The sequence below is a fragment of the Mobula hypostoma genome, chromosome 7 (assembly GCF_963921235.1).
Source record: "Mobula hypostoma chromosome 7, sMobHyp1.1, whole genome shotgun sequence".
Lineage (NCBI taxonomy): Eukaryota > Metazoa > Chordata > Chondrichthyes > Myliobatiformes > Myliobatidae > Mobula > Mobula hypostoma.
In genome coordinates, this window is record NC_086103.1 from 48,089,191 (window position 1) to 48,106,947 (window position 17,757).

Genomic DNA, 17,757 nt, shown 5'->3' on the forward strand with positions numbered 1-17,757 from the left:
GAGGGAAGTACAGTAGCCTAAGTCCCACACCACCATTTTCAGGAACGGTTATTACCCTTCAACCATTGAGCTCCTGAACTTTCAAGGACCATACAACTCATCTTCTCAATTGTTTGTTTATTCTTATTATTATTTGTTTTTTTTTGTGTTTGCACAGCCTGTTATCTTTTGCACATGGGTTGTTTGTCCATCTCGGTTTCTGTGTCGTTTTTCATCGATACTATTTTTCTTTGCAGCTACCGTGAATGCCTGCAAGTAAATGAATCTCAAGAGTAACATAGTGACATTCACGTACTTTGTTAATAATTTTTCTTTGAACTTTGATCCTTCAATTGCATTTAACTCTTTTTAAATATCAAGTTAAAGGTGAATCAACTTTACTTCAATCTGAGAGTAACTCGGTCAAATCCACCTAAACAGCTTCAGGAAGAAATTCTATACACATTCCTTTTTAATTAAATCTCTGTGTTAGAAATTCTGAGCAATACGTGATGGTATAAATGATTTGTACATGGCAATGTCATCAACATTCATTTAAAAGGGCTACCTGGTCATAAAATATTGCATGGTGCTTAAAAATTCCTTATTAGGCTAAGCCAGGAAGATTTTGATTTGTGCAACATACACAAATCAAAACTGAGGCTTTAAACAGGACTGTTCTGAACCCTAACCTATTTTTTGAAGCACAAATATATAATCTGATAAATTGATTTGTTATTGTCATGTGTACTAAAGTGCAGTTAAAAGTTTGTCTTGCATACTCTCCACACAGATCAATCCATTACAGCAGTGTATTGAGGTAGTACAAGGTGAAAACAATTGCAAAATGCAGAAGAAAGTTTTACAGTTACAGAGAAAGTGCAGCTGACAGTTTGTGGCTAGGGTCTTGGTGATCTGTAAAGATATCTGTTCACTTCAAATTTCCATTGATGCCACTTAACCCGTTGAGTTCTTACAGCATTTTCTATATGTTTCAAATTTCAAGCATCTGCAGATTTTTTTTTTGCTCCGATTTCCAAAGTGTTTTTTTTTTCAGTGTAATACTCACTAGTAATGCTAAAACTTCCAGTACCTTTTTGGCAGCTTTATCGTTCGATGATTCTTTGAGATGGTTAAGGAAGGTTGAATTAGCAATAAAGTGGGTGGCTTAAGTGGGTGAGGTAGAAAATTCCGGTGGAACACTTTATGAATGTAGAGGATGTAATAGTCTGATCTTCGTCTGACCTTCATTTCACTTCTTCCTGAGGCTAGACAGTGTGTCAGTAACCACAGGTTAGTGCTAAATGAGTGTAGCTGTAACAGAATTTTTTCTGGATTTTTTTTCCAAACTGTAAACCATATGCCTCTTTTTGAAGTAATTCGGTAATTTTTTTTAGTTTTCTCGAAAAGAATATTATTCAACCAGTGGAGGTTAAATTGCCTACATCTTTCATTGAAATTTGATCCTTGAGCTTTTTTAACTTACTCTCAGAAATCATCTACATGTTTTTGTGGTTGGCCTCGTTCCAATCAAAAAATGCCGATTAGTTGTGTTAGTCTGACTGGAGGCATTGAAACCAAAGAACGTCTTAGGGATGTGAAAGATCATATTTTAAAAACCTCCTGATTTAATGTTAGTTCTTTTATGCCTTGATCTTCTTCTTTTTAAAAGTTGTAGATTATGTTGAGGCCATTTTTTTGAGCTAAGGGATGGAATACCCAAAAGAGAAATTGACTTTTTTTTTAAAAAAGATCTTCAAAATCAGGCTTAGATGCTAACCAACCATAAAATATTTTGCATTGGTGGTAGTGTTTAATTTTGGATGGTATAGAGCACTCTTCATATTTTTTCTTTTCTTCATGATAAAGACGGAAACCATTTGGCCCATCAAGTCTGTGCAAACTCAAGAGTAATCCTATTCATCTGTTAATTTTCCCTGTAATCTATTCTTCTCACATGTATCCAACTGCTCCCTTAGATACTGGGGTATAATTTACAGAACTCAGAGTAGCCAATTTACCTAACGACCTGCACATTTTTGAGATGAGAGGAAATCGGAGCACCAACTAAAAAAACCATGTGATTCACAAAGAGAAACTGCAGGTTCCATACAGACAATCTTGGAGGTCAGAATTAAATCTTAGTTGTTACAGCTGTGAAGCAATGTGCCACTGGGCTCCCTACTCCTGGGAAAAATGAATATTGCTAGAGAGTTTAAAAAAAAAGCTCCTGTGTTCTCTTCCTTCTCCACTTCACTTCAATAACATACCCCAGTTTAGACACAGAGAGGCAATTTTTCTGCCTTGTACACAAGCCATACTGTGATGATTTTTAAAAAAATAAGATGTCAGCAGAGTAAGTTGATTACATTAATTAATTTCATGAAGAATATGCATCAGCTGGCAAGAAATTTTCATCTGCTCTGGATTAGGATTTGGTGTGCAATAAATTAGGTTGTTAACCAGTTAGTCAGACTTTTACAGATGTCCTTAGCAAGGACTGATTACATTTTATTTTCTGATAATCCCTACATGAGATGTTTTGGCACATCAGTTGTTTTGATAATGGCCACACATTCTGCTTTTGTTTGACAGTAAAATATTTCTTGAAGCAAGACTCTTGCCACTATTAAAACTGATAGTCAAATAGTAAGCAGCACATACAAAATGCTGGAGGAGCTCAGGAGACCAGGCAGCATCTATGGAAAAAAGTGCAGGAGGCAGGAGTATCTTGGCCCGAAATGTCGACTGTACTTTTTTCCATAGATACTGCCTGGCTTCCTAGTTCCTCCAGCAATTTGTGTGCGTTGCTTGGATTTCCAGCATCTGCAGATTCTCTCTTGTTTGTGAGCCTAATGCTAATCTGTCTTCCAATTTCTGCTTTTTCTCAGGTTTGCTTGGTTTGAAAAGTCAGTTTCTGGTGTTACCATTAGATTAAATATATGTGACTGTAGAGTACTGTCTAATAAAAGAATAGTTTGGTTACTTCTGAAAGTTAAAGGGACTCTTGAAAACCAAAGGGTATGGCATCATTTTTTTATTAACTGTTTCACCACATGATTAAAATTTTGTGATCAATGGTTAAAGAGAAAATAGAAACATGTTAAATTTGGTCCATGGGGTTATAGATTTTTCTTTTTATTCTGTATTTGTAAAACTGGTCTCAAAATAAGAGAATGAGGCAATTTGTGGTCACTTTGTAGACTACATTTTACATATCTATGATGCCAGTTATGTCACTCAGTATTTATTGGAAGCTGTAACAGCTTTGTATGGAAGATATGAGATGCATCTAGAAAGTGAATACATTTCATCATTCATAATTAGCTTCTGAAGATTTCTTTTTTTACTCTACCATGTTTTTCCTCCCTCTTGTTCGTTGCTGCTTGTATTGAATTTCAGTTCCCGTCAATGTTTCACTTGCTGCTTTTGACTTCATATACAAGATTGCACAGCATGTCACCTACTCTGATCAAATCCATCCACGATAAGATGGGTTGTAATCAGGAGCAGACGCTTGATCAATATTCACCACCATACACCCTCCACCTTCTGCAGAGGTCTTCTTACAGTATTATAAGTTCCACACATGGTCATTTCTCAGTCATACTGTAATGTTCTGAAAAATGTATGTTGTACAAGGATATTGCAGTAACAGAGTGGTTAGTGTGACGCTATTACAGCTCAGGGCATTCTGGAGTTTGGAGTTGGGTTCTGGTACCATTCTGTAAGGAGTCTCTGTACATCTTCCCTTTGAAATGTGTGGGTTTTCTCTGGATCCTCCAGTTTCCTCCCATAGTCCAAAGATGTACCAGGAAGGTTAGATGGTCATTGTAAATTGTCCCTGATTAGGTTAGGGTTTATTGGGGTTCACTGGGGCAGCATGATCCGAAGGGTCCACTTTGCGCTGTATTGCTAAATAAAATAAATAAATGTGTTCCAAATGTTGCTAGGTACATAGATCAACTGGATAGCTTGCCATTGCTGATTGCTTAGGCATACAGTATGTGATAAATGATTTACTTGGGTGAGGTAATGACCTCACTTCACTTTTATTCGCAGAAAGCTGCAACAATTCATGTATTCATTCCTTTTTGGATGATATATCATTTCCTGTGATTCTAACTACCACCTAGGGTTGAAAGTTTTAGTCATAACATGACTAAGTTATGACTCACCCTGTTCTTACTTCCTCCGTAATGTAATGAGCAAAGTATTTCGCTGGATGATTGAAGTTGATGACACATTTTCCCATGCACGGAACCCATCTTCATAGTGAAATGGTTCTCAGGACCTCGTGGGAGAATCTTTTCTCTTTCATTAATAAAAGGGGTCAGCAGAGGATGTAGAACTTGTGGCACTTGGTAAATTTTCATCTTATCCAGAACATGCTGGTGCAATTCTACACTATAATCATAGAGAGCATCCTCACATCAGCCATTACCATCTGATTTGGTGCAGCATCCTCTTGCAATATACTACAGTGAACTATCAGGTCATTGACTGCACTCTGCTATCCCTGCAGGACTTGTATGTGTCCAGATCAAAGTGGGCAGGATCAATTGTTGCGGACACTACCCACAGAGAAAACTGCCTTTTCTCAAAAGTTCTCTTCTGAAAAGCACTGCAGGTGTTCCCCGCTTTTCAAACGTTCGCTTTACAAAACCCCGCTGTTACGAAAGACCTACATTAGTTACCTGTTTTCGCTAACAGAAGGTGTCTTCACTGTTACGAGAAAAGGCAGCGCGCGTTCTCTGTTACACTTGTGTACTGGAAATGACATTAAACAATAGGGAATCTGAAATATTGAATCTAATCACTAACTTTATTTTTATATAATTCTTTGTTCTTTATAATTGTTGAATGTCATTTCTTGTTTCATGTTGCACCAATACTCTTCAGAAAATTCAAAATATATGTAAGTATATATGGCAAAGAAAGTTGATCCTTGATTTTGCAACTTTTGATTTGAATTTTGCCAAATGCAGTTAGATTTTTTTTGCCAATGAAATGTATATGAGATGCATAATGTTAGCCTCACTGACATTAATGAGCTGAATTTGCTCTCAGTCAACTCCAAGTTAAAAATGGTGAGATCTACATGGTGGAAGGACCTTTCATGATGGAATTGCTAAAAGAGTTGAAGTACAGTATGCAAACATGCCTCCTTACCAATCTCCATTGCTGCATCCCATGGTTATAATCTGTAGAACAAATCGCCAGCACTGGATCTATTTCATTTCTTACTATTTCCAAAGTCAGAAGGACTTGGACAATGAAAGATCTGTACACTACATGTAGCTCTGAAGTAAAATGCACACTAACACTCCATGGGAAATGGTCCCATGCACACCAACTCTTGGGTATAGTTTCACATGTCGACTCCAACTGGGTGAGAAATCCACAGACATTGATTCCCATGATTATGGATTCATGTAAGTCTGTATTTGCCTGTGTTGGAACTATTGTGCCGTAACTTTGCCCAATTTATGTAATCCATGAACTAATCATTGCAAATCTAATACAATTCAATCAAGTTAATAAAGCAAGAAAACCCAATGATGTATGTATTTTGTGGAACATAATATCACAAATATATTAAAAATTGTAAACGTGTGATCAGGGTTGCACTGTATTTAGAAAAAAAAATTAAACTAATTTTAAAATGTGAATCACTCAAAAACATAAACACTGAGAAATAATTAGAACAATTAAATTAAAGCAAATCAAATTCACTAAAAATGTAACTTATTCATACTTTTCTTTCTTGAAGCAGCCTCTGAGCTTGTGGTTCCTGCTCCTACGTTTACCCTGGACATGGCTTAATGTGTAGATTTCCATGGGAGTGTTGGGAAATCTAGGAAGTTTGTGCTCTACATCGGGGTTACATGTAGAGTTTAGCAATGGACTGCGAGTAGGAAATTGCTATGGCAGGGTTGATGTACCTTTTTGAGTGCATGTGCTCGAATTGGCAATAATCTTCTTTTAAAAAAAAAAATTGCTCGTGTGTCATGGTAATTTTGGGCAGTGGTTATCATTGATTAAATAATTAATAATATTAATCATGGACTTTTTTTAAGGAAAAAGAATGAGCCTTGTTGCTCATTTATGTGCATTATTTGTTGTACTATTGATAAAAGTATAACAGACAGATTGAAATAAATGATGTATTTTCAAAGACCTGTTCAAAAATTAATGTTTTAAAAAGAATTGAAAAAAACATCATTTCTAAATAGTATTATTGTATCTCATACATAAATAACAATATGTGAAACTATAAGCTTTGGTGCATACAGTATTCATAAATGATCAAGGAAAGGAAAATAAACACCTCACTCTCATTGAGACTTGTTGCTGTACTAACGATGACACATATTTTATATCCATAGTCATAGAAAAGCATAACACAGGAAGAGACCCTTTGACCCATCTAATCCATGCCGAACCACTTAAACTGCATACTCCCTTTGACCTGAACCATAGTCCTCCATACCCCAACCATCCATGTGCCTATCTAAACTTCACTTAAACATTGAAATTGAGCTTGCAAGCACTACTTGATTCTCTGAGTGAAAAAATTACCGTTTTCATGTTCCCCTTAAACTTTTCACCTTTCACCCTTAACCCATGATCTCTGGTTGTAATCCCACCCAACCTCAATGGAAACACCTACTTGCATTTACCCAATCTATACCCCTCATTATTTTGTATACTTCGTATCAAATCTCCTCTCAATCTTCTACATTCCGAGGAATAAAGTCCTAACCTATTCAATCTTTCCTTTTCACTCAGGTCATCTCGTGTTTAATTTTGAGAGCTGTGCACACAGCACTAGTTTCATCAGTATGTCTACTCTTATAATTAGACTTGACCAAGTTCATCACTGAAAACATTTACTCATATTAATATGCATTGAAGCACTAAACTATATACAGTATTCACTATTATTATCACTGAACATCCAATGCTCACTCGCAAACAAGAAAAAATAAAAGCACAGCAAAAATTGTAAACTGGCCCAACTGTTTATCATCCAAATACCGATGTGTACACAGGGTCTGCAAGGATATCAAAGTGTATCATGCAGTGTCATGTGTTCTCTCAGCCACCTAGCTGGCACCAAGCCAGCCTGAAACATTTCTTGTAAAAACATCTCACTGCTCTTGGGCTATATTAAAAAATAGTTTGCTGCTTCATTTGGCAGTAAAGATAATCAATATGCCACAAAACAACAGATTTAACAACATGTGCCAGTGAATTAAACCTGATTCTGATTCCGAATCTCCTGTTTATATATCATTTTATTATGGGTGGTGTTTAATTTAAAAAATTCGAGCAGTACTGCCAATAAAGTTTTGTGTGTGCCATGGGTTCCCACCTGAGGGAAACTTAGACCGCAAATGTCAATACTTCACCTTTTACAAGAACCCCAAACCTGTTGGCTTTTACTTACTGTTCCATACAGAAGTACTATACTTCCCCTGATCTGAGGCACTGAGTGCTAGGGGAATTGTAGAACAGAATCATGATAGATAAAATAATGATGACGTAACAAGGCTTTTTAAAATTATTTTAAAGTAATTTTCAATTTTTTAATTTTATCTTAAACTGTCAGAAAATATTCACTTCATTTCCAAAGGTGGTAATGTAATCGACAGATTTAAGGATGCAGTTTTTACTTTTGGAGGCTGGATTGCTCAAAACGTAATCTATGTTTGTCTATAACAGAAACCTATTTAGGAGCTGGAAAATTGGCTGCTTCACTTCACTCTCACAAACAGTATTGTTTTCGTCAACCTAGTTCTTTCTGGTTACCTCGGCTTTTAATGAAATACTTTGAGTTTCCTCCCATGTTCGAAAGGTGTATGGGTTTGGGTTAGTAAGTTGAGGACATGCTATTTTGGCGCCAGAAGCATGGCAACACCGCGGGCTGCCTGCAGCACGTCACTGGTCTGTGTTGGCTGTTGATGCAAAGGACACATTTCACTGTGTTCTGATGTACAAGTGAATTAAAGCTAATCTTTAATATCCCTTTGAGTTCATCATTGTATTTTTAATTGCTAAGTTATTTAATATGAGTAAGCATCAAAGATTTTAACCAACATTTCTGAATGAATATTTTCCATGCAAGCTTGTGAGTAAGCTTTGGAAAGGAAGGAATTATTATATGCTACTTTTATTTCCCTCTCTCAGTTGCTTTGTGCCATATATTGAAGACTAAAATGAGGGTTGCTTGCACTACTTAAATTTTGACACTTAAATTTACGTGTTAAAGCAAAATGTATGCTGTGCAATCCCTTCTGAGTATATGGATGACTATTTCTCACTTCATCAATCAAGCAGCTGGTTGCAAATAAGAGGTAGTTGTTACAATATAGAGTCATTTAACCAGGTGAGTAAAGGTACATCGTATAGCCTTATCATCAATTTTAATAAATCTTAGATTGCAAAACACGAATGCCACTTTCTGACATGCCCACAGGAACTTTTGTTTTAACCTGTCAATTTGGTGACTTATCATGCAGCTGCCGGATGGTCGATTGGGCTGAGACTTTAGTGCCTGACTTTATCACTAGTCAGTTAAATTACAACACTGAAGAAGTGGGTGGGAATGTTAAATGAGAGTTAGAAGTGGGGTGAGAGGGCGGGGAAGTTGCACATTACATTGGCATTGATTGTGTTGGCTAATTTTTAGTTGATGACAGCATTTACCCTAAGCCAAAGGTCAACTAAATGATTCTAATGAAGATCAAAGAACAAAGGTCAGTGTAATTGTAGAAACCTGATCTGCCAAACAAGTTATCCTTCCACACAATATTAAAAGGTACAAAAAACAATTTTTAAAAGTTAAATGCTTTTCTTTAAATGACTTTAATATTATTGAGGCAGAATAAAAGTTATTTCACTTAAACTAGGTAAAATTCTGATTCTCTGCTTCTGGTTGAGAAGTTCATTATTGCAAGGCTTATGACAACCTAGAGACACTATTGTGGTTAATAGCTAAATTGATACTAAACCTCTTGCAAATGTCAAAAATGGTGGGTTTGTCATTGTTATGTGACAGAAGCGACATGCCTTATTAAATGTTATACAATGGTCCATGGGTGGTAATAATGAAACGGCCTTGATCAGGCAGTAAGGGGTGATTGGGGAAAGAGCACAGGGTACAGGCAGCAAGGTGAAAAACCCAGAGGAGGATATTGTCTATCATTCTCTTGTTATTAAAAAAAAATGTCAAGGGGCATTGTGATGATGAGCAGGGCTCTGTTGTTTAGTTAATCCTCCCACAATACCATTTGCTTAAGTGGGAGAATATGGCATAACACAATCCTGGAAAAAGAATGCTAAAATTCATGTTTTTGTTGGGTTGATACTCCACTAAAATAGTCATTCTTGAATATTTTATGAATGATTGTTAAGCCTGAAGTCACTACGAATATTGCCTCCAAGAAAGGATAAGATTTAAGATTAACTCTATTTGTCACATGTACATTGAAACATGGTGAAATGCATTGTTGTGTGTTAGGGGATCCCACAAGTGTTGCTAAACTTCTACTGCCAACATTACATGCCCAAACATTACTAACCCTAACTGGTACATTTTTGAAATGTGGGAGGATACCAGGATTCTGGGAGGAAACCAGTGCAGCCACGGGGACAATGCACAAAACTCCTTGCAGACAGTGGCATCAATTGTACCCGGGTCATTGTCACTGTAAAGTGTTATGCTGACCGCTACACTACCATGCCATTCCTAAGTAGGGCAGTGTTGAAGTCTGGAGCAATCTCCGCATCCCTCAAATGTGAGTAAAGATGTTCTGTTCCAGACTGGCTCATCTCATTATCGTTAGACACTTCAAAGTTCAAAATAAGTTTATCATCAAAGTACATATACATTACTATATGCTATCTTGAGATTCATTTTCTTACAGATGTTTATAGGAAAAAAGATTACAATAGAATTTTATGAAGATCCATAATTAAATAAAGATTGATAAACAATCAATGTGCAAATGAAGACAAACTGTGCACATAACAATACCACTGAGTACATGAGTTGTAAAGAGTCCTTGAAAGTGAGTCCGTTCTGAATAGAAGTGAATGAAGTTATCGACGGTGGTTCAGGAGCGTGGCTGTAGGTACTAACTGTTCCTGAACCTGGTGGTGTGGGACCTATGGCTTGTGTACCTCCTCCCCAGCAGTAGTAGAGAGAAGAGGGCATGGTCTGGATGGTGCTGGTCTTTGACGGTGGATGATGCTTTCTAGTGGCAGCACTCCATGCAACGTAGTCAATGGTCGGGCAGCCCATAGTTTGCACATTTGTTCCTCAAGAGCTTTTGTTGTTATTGTTCTCAGGACTGGCAGCTTGTTGATCAATACTTGGATGCCCAGTTAGTGAGATCAATCATGATTTCTCATTTTTAAGGAGTGTGCCACAAGAAGGCTATCATCTTCCTATCCAGCCTTTATCTGGATGATGGTGCATATTTACTTCAGGAAATGTATAGCATTCAGAGAAATCAGTTACTATTGTCAGCTTGAAAACATGTTTGCTACTCAAATGGCTCCATTCCTGTAGTGATAAAGTCAGCTGTGAAATGCGGTTGATCAACGTTAAATGATGTAGATTGCAATATTGCCTTAATGCCCTAGCTTTTTGCTTGGATTTCTTTAGTAGCTAGAGCAGAATTTCAGATTTGGGCATTCTATATGTAGCTGTATTTTATTGAGGGGAAAAAACATCAGACAGGGCACGAGCAAGACGTGCGTTGTTTGGAAGAATCTCTTGTAGTGTTCTGCATGACAGTCAAAATGCACCACTTACTTCTAACAACCAAAATATTTAGAAATATTAAAATGTATAAAAAAAGTATTTTAGATGTAATGTAATTGACAACAAACAGAATACTGGAGGGACTTAGCAGGTCAGGCAGCATCCACGTAGGAGAATAAACAAGTCAACATCTTGGGCTGAATCTCTTTACAACTGGAAAGGAAGGTGGTAGCAGCTAGAATAAGGAGGTTGGAGGAGGGGAAAGAATACAGTCTAACAGGTGATAGATGAAAGCAGGTGAAGGGGTAGGTGGTGGGATGAAGTAAGAAGCTAGGAGGGGATAGATGGAAGGGATAAAGGACTGAAGAAGGAATCTGATACAAGAAGACAGTAGACCATAGAAGAAAATGTGGGAGGGGATCCGGAGGGAGGGGATGTGTAGGTGAGGAGAAAAAATGGAGTAAAAGAATGGGGAACGGTAAAAGAGAGGAGGGGAAATTACTTAAAGTTGGGGAATCCAGTGTTCAAGCCATCATATTGGAGGCTATTTGGAAGGTATTGCTCCTTTGACCTGAGTATGGCCTCATCACAGCAGTAGAAGCTGCCATGGACAGACGTGCCTGAATGGGAAGTCAAATTGAAATGTCTAGCCACTTGGAGATCCTGCCTTTTGCAGTGGATAGAGCGAAGTTGCTAGACCAAGCGGTTCCCCCATTCTGCGCTGATTCTCATGGGTGTAGAGAGGCTGCATCAGGAGTACCAAATATAATAGATGACCTTGACAGATTCGTGGGTGAGTGGTTGCTTCAGCTGGAAGAACTGAATGGTGGTGATGGAGGAAGTGTAGGGGCAGAGATAAGTGCTGGAGGGGGATCAGTGGGGGAGGGATGACCGGTAAGGGAGTCATGTAGAGAGCAATCCCTACAGAAAGCTGATAGTGGGGAGAGTGAAAGATGTCCTTAATGTTCCTCACCCCATCATTATAGAAAAAAGGGTTCCCCTTGCTCTGTCAAGTCTCTGTATCCAACACCTCATTCTTCGTAACTTTCTCCAGCTCCAAAGGGATCCTACCACTGAACACATTAGTTCCCTTCCTCTCCAATACTGAGGAAGGGTTTCGGCCTGAAATATCTACTATTGATTTCCCTCCATAGATGCTACCTGACCTGCTGAGTTCCTCCAGCATTGTCGCTGTGTTGCTCAAGACATCCAACATCTGCAGAATGTCATGTGTTCATACTGTAATTGACACGCGTTAAAAGCTGAAGACAAGTTTGAAACATTTGCAAACTTGCTTAGTCAAGAGGGCCAACCTGGCAATCCATCTTGGCTTCCTTCTGATATCAGCTAATGAGAACAACTTTATTTTGTTTTCTCTATTTCAGTCTTGTACCCTTCTATCAAATCTTGTGTCATAACTTCTTTTGCCCCAAGGAGGACAACCGCAACCTCTCCAGCCTAACCTTGTAGTTAAAACCACTCATTCCAGAACCGTTCTGGTAAATCTGCTCTGCATCTATATAGTCAACAGTGAACATCCCTGCTTAGGACTATATGTTGGCTGGATGGTCATTGTTGAAGTATTTGAAGATCCTTGGGCTCGGAACACAGACCCCGGGAATTGCACAGTGGTTTTCCATGGCTGGATTAGTTGACATCCAGTACACTAAATTGTATGGGGTATAACTAAAACCATTGGAATCTTCTCCCATTCATGTTCTAGGACTTCAGTTTTACTGGAGCTCTTCAATGCCATACTTGGAAAATTGCTACCTTGATGCCAGCAGCAGTCACTGTCTTCTTGGTCAGTTTTTGAACCAAGGCTGTGGTATGATCTTGAGCCAAATAGTCCTGTGAAATGCAAAGTGATGATTAGTGCATAAATTTTCAATGCATCAGAGGTGTTTGATTTATTTTCTAAACAATAATCAAAAAGAAAATGAGTGCACTATCATTTTATCTTTAATTGAATCAGGATTAAATGTTCAAGATTCTATCTTTGCCTTAGCTTATGCAAATTGGTTTCTGGAAATTGGAGAACTGGAAGGAATTTATAGTTTTCCAAAAGAAAAAATTTAGAAGCTGCAAGATTATCCTTTACTAATAATTCTTATAGCCACTATGCTTCTTTTGCATTGATTGTGTAGATTTTCAGATCTGTGAAATGTCAGAATAATTCTAAATAATGTGCAGATCACCTTGCATTCTGATTAATGATAAAATGATGTAACTAAATTCCGATTTTGAGGAAATTGTGGTTTTGCCAGTAGGAGGTCTCTACCACAATGTTCTGGACTAGACTCTTAATGTAGAGTGCTCACTGTCCCACAAATTGCCTCTCTCAGTTCTGGAAAAGAGACACTGGAATGACTGTTTCAACAGAGCCATTGGGGAATGTGGAGGGATTGGCCAATTTAGATTCTGGTCAGAGAGTGGGAAAAATTGTGATCTGGATTGGATCCAGGGGTTCCAAGCCTGGGAGGGCACAAATTACCTCAGCCCTTAGGGCCGTTAACACAATGTATCCCACTCACTCCGTGATAAGTAATGAATAATATGGCTGGCATCTGAGAAAGGACAATACCTGGTGCTTGACAGGTGTCACAACACCAACATTGCTAGTGGGTATTGAATGTTTATTAAATATTAAGTATTATGTATACTAAGCTGCTATTTACCCCCATGAAATAAACCTGTCTACTTGCCTTCAAAATTTTTGAAATTCATCGTAAGATTTAGGTAGTGTTCAGTAATAAATCTATTTTTGGAATTTTAGAAGAGTAACTTTCCAGTACTGTGAATCAAGCGAACAAAACAGGATTTGGGTGTGCAGCATAACATTACAAATGTGGTGATGAAGATTGATTAAAAAAAAATGTTTAGACAGCATGGAAAATAGTACATGAATTAATAAGATAAAACCGTAGATATACATTTATATGGAAAAATATAACATTACGCAAGAATATTGATACCTGGCCATAAATACTGGAAAATTAGAGGAAAACTGAAAACATGTTTTGTGATTTTCTGTTATGGAACATGAATGGATATTAACCTTCTGAAAGGTACATAGCAAAGATAAGTCATGACGTAGTTGTCCTTAGATTAATCAGATGAACAAAATTCATGTTCACTTATTATCACCATCAGTGAATTAAATTACAGTGGATTGCGGTTAATTGGGGCAGCCACTTATTTGGGATACGTCTTAAAAAACAATATCAAATGAAGAAAATAGCTGGGAATCTCTGTCACATAGAGAGAAAATCTGCAGATGCTAGAAATCTGAGCAACACACACAAAATGCTGGAGGAACTCAGCAGGCCAGGCAGCATCTATAGAAAAGAGTACAGGCAATATTTTGGGCCAAAAGTCTTTGGCAGGACTGGAGAAAAAAAGCTGAGGAGTAGACTTAAAAGTTAGGGGAGGGGAGAGAGAGACACAAGGTGATAGGTGAAAGCTTAAGGGGGAGAAGGGGGAGGGATGAAGTAAAGAGTTGGGAAGTTGTTTGGTGAAAGAGACAGAATGCCAGGGAATAAAGCCGGTGGGGGGGGGGGGGGGAGGAGCACCTTAAATTCCACTTCTCATTTCCATTCTGATATGTCCATCCACAGTCGTGATGAGGCCACACTTAAGTTGGAGGAACAACACCTTATATTCCGTTTGGGTAGCCTCCAACCTGATGGCAAGAACATCGATTTTCTCAAACTTCTGGTAATGCCACCCAACCTTCCCCCTTTCCCTTTCTCACCTTATCTCCATGCCACCCATAGCCTCCCTCTAATGCTTCAATCCCCTTTCCTCCCATGGCCTTCTGTCTCTTTCACCTATCACCTCTCTCCCCTACCCCCACCTTTTAAATCTATTCCTCAGTTTTTTGCTCTGGTCCTGCCGAAGGGTTTTGGCCCAAAACATCGACTGTACTCTTTTCCATAGATGCTGCCTGGCCTGCTGAGTTCTGCCAGGATTTTGTGTGGGTTTCTCTTTGTTTATTTGGGATGCTATACTATTTAATTGAGAGAGGAGACAGTCAGTTACATGCACTGGTGTGGCTGTTAGTCACTACACCATGCTTAGAGTGAATAGTTGCTTGTGATTATGTTATGTTATCTATTCAGGCCAATGGGTGCCGATTCAAAAAGCAGTGAACTTCAATATTTTTGTTCTGTTTTTTTAAATTTGACTTTAAAAAATGAGATCCTTGACATGAAAAGATTTGACACTAGCTGAAAATATTATCCTACTGGACCAGATTAAAAGCCATCTGCCTAACGCCACTCATTGCCAGCTGTAGATCTACAAAATCTATTATTGCATGCTTCATATATCAGGTAGATAAATTGCAAAAGGAATGGGTATTACACAAGGGACAGCAGGGAAGATCCCAAAAATGAAAGCATGAAGGTGAGGCCCTCAATCATTAGTTTTCCATTGTAACTAGATGAGGTGTACATGTCTGTGGATGAGTGTTTTAAAAGAAATTCAGCTAAGAAGCTGAGTCATGAAGATTTTAAAGCAACAGATGGTTGGTTGGCTGTCTCAATAGAAATGTAGTTAAATTCAAGAAAGCACACGGAGAAGGGTAGTGTTGCTGCTGTAAGTGCAGAAATAGCCCCAACTTGCTCAAATTTTGTGCAGATGATATCTACAATACTGATGAAGCAGGGCCTTTTTTATTGTGCCATGCCAAATGGTTTCCCCGGCTACAAACACGCAATACTATCAGCTTCAAAGAAAGCAATGGATTACATAACTGTGTTGTGTCTTTCAAATATGTCAGGAACTGATGAAAAGGAAATCGTTGGCTATTGGAAAAAGCATTAAATCTCGGTGCTTTAAGGAGCGAAGAATGAATAGTTTACCAATCAAGTCCTATGCCAGTGTACACTCGATGAATTCCTCCATCAGTAACAGTTAAGGACATTTACACCACACGCTGCATCCGTAAAGCAAACAGCATTATGAAGGACCCCACACACCCCTCATACAAACTCTTCTCTCTCCTGCCATCTGGAAAAAGGCACTGAAGTATTTGGGCTCTCATGACCAGACTATGTAATAGTTTCTTCCCCCAAGTCATCAGGCTCCTCAATACCCAGAGCCTGCACTGAGCTTGTTTATTGTAGACTAACCTTGTTTATTATTTATTGTAATGCCTGCACTGTTTTGTGCACTTTATACAGTCCTGGGTAGGTCTGTAGTCTAGTGTAGTTTTGTGTTGGTCCTGAAAAATGTTGTCTCGTTTTTACTGTGTTACCAGTAGTTATGGTCAAAATACAATAAAAAGTGACGACTTGAATTACGAACTAATACATCATTTTATTGTACTGTCGTAATATTCGTAGTGTTCTAATTTGTCCTGTATTTCACTTAAATACATAATTTGTCACTCAGTTAAACATTAGTTTGTCTTTTATAACTTTTTAACTATTTCCATGAAACTTTGGATAATTGGAGGCAGCTACTTAATTAGACCAAAATGTACTGGTCCTGATGTGTCCCAATTAACAGGAATTCACTGTACTGCTGACAAAATAAATGTTATATTTCTAATGTTCACAAAATTGTTTCAGCAGTTTGAGAAATACCTAAATTGGTGACCTGTTTGGCTTTTGATTTTGCTCTATGCACACACAAGTGAAAGATTAAAATGAGATTAATAGAGTATTGTATGTGATAAAAAAGTATATTAACTAATTATTATGGTTTCCTTAGAGTTATTAATAAAACATCTAAAGCTGAATAGTTTGAGTACAGACTAATTGTATATATATCTTTATCTCTTGACAGCAAAAGAAGTCCTATTTGGAACGTAGTGTGAAAGATGCAGAAGACAACATCAGAGAAATGTTAATGGCCAGAAGAGGACAATAACCATTTTTCCTTTTGGCAGCTGATTTACCTTGGTGTTCATTTAGCTTGGATTCCAGAAGATTGTTGGCCATGATGTAACTCATAGCATTAACACCGTCAGTCAATAACTTTTATTCAGTGGCATAATGGTACTCAGTTCTCTTTGAATCTGTGATACTGTCACTAGTTAAAATAATATAAATGACAGGAGCTACTTTATGACCAGCAATTTACTTGAATCCAACTGAAATGAAGATCGATAAAAGGGCAACTGAAATGGTACATTTAATGTATATGAAAGGTCATTTGCTTATTGGAGCATTGTGGTTCGGTGAAAACTTTCCAGTTTTACTTCTATTGCCAACTATTAATTTTTCAAGATCCTTGTCAAAAAAATAATAAATCTTTAGTTCAGTTTATGTGGTAAATATAAGCATATTTTACTTTATAACAGTAATTTGAACACTGAACTTTTGCCAGCATGCTTTGTTTAAAAGCTATGTTTTCCGAGTAGCCTGAAGTATATATATGATGTAAGCCAATCTTGAAACAGGTTTATTAAACACCAATGATCCCTTCATCTGGCATCTGTTACAGAATGTAGAATTCTATAGAAACACGTTTGTGAATATCAGATGCTTTGCTTTGAAACTATTGAGCTATTTGTTCCACATGATGGAAAGAATCTATCAAAACAATAATAAAACCTCCAATTATATGCTTTTTTTTGTAATTTTATGACAATGTCCTCCTGAAGTCTCTGAGGTGTTTTGGCCATGCCATTATTTTGGGGAATTATTTCAGCTTGCACTTGATATCAGATACATGCTCTCATCTTTGACATCTTTTCACCTGTGACTGCATTCTTGTACATGGTTCTAACTCCATAATCAAGTTCGCAGACGACACCACAGTGGTTGGCCTGATCAGAGGGGATGATGAGACGGACTACAGGGACGAGGTCCAGCACCTGGCTGCGTGGTGTGCTGACAACAACCTGGCCCTTAACACCCCAGAAGACCAAGGAGATCATTGTGGACTTCAGGCATGGTAGGACCCACACTCACGTCCCCATCTACATCAACGGAGCTGTAGTGGAGTGTGTATGAAGCTTCAAGTTCCTTGGTGTTCACATTTCCGAGGATCTC

General features: G+C 37.9%; 1 protein-coding gene across 3 annotated transcripts in view; it reads left to right on the forward strand.

The window, feature by feature from the left end:
- Positions 1–17,326, forward strand: part of pfdn1 (prefoldin subunit 1) — a 78,119-nt gene extending 60,793 nt beyond the window's left edge. For all 3 annotated transcript variants that reach the window (XR_010018633.1, XM_063053407.1, XM_063053408.1), the window contains one exon: positions 16,547–17,326. Coding sequence is in view for 2 of the 3 variants with exons in the window: in XM_063053408.1 (XP_062909478.1) it covers positions 16,547–16,630 (84 nt within the window). In the remaining variant the exon portion in view is untranslated. The remainder of the gene's footprint in view (positions 1–16,546) is intronic.
- Positions 17,327–17,757: the final 431 nt, after the last annotated feature.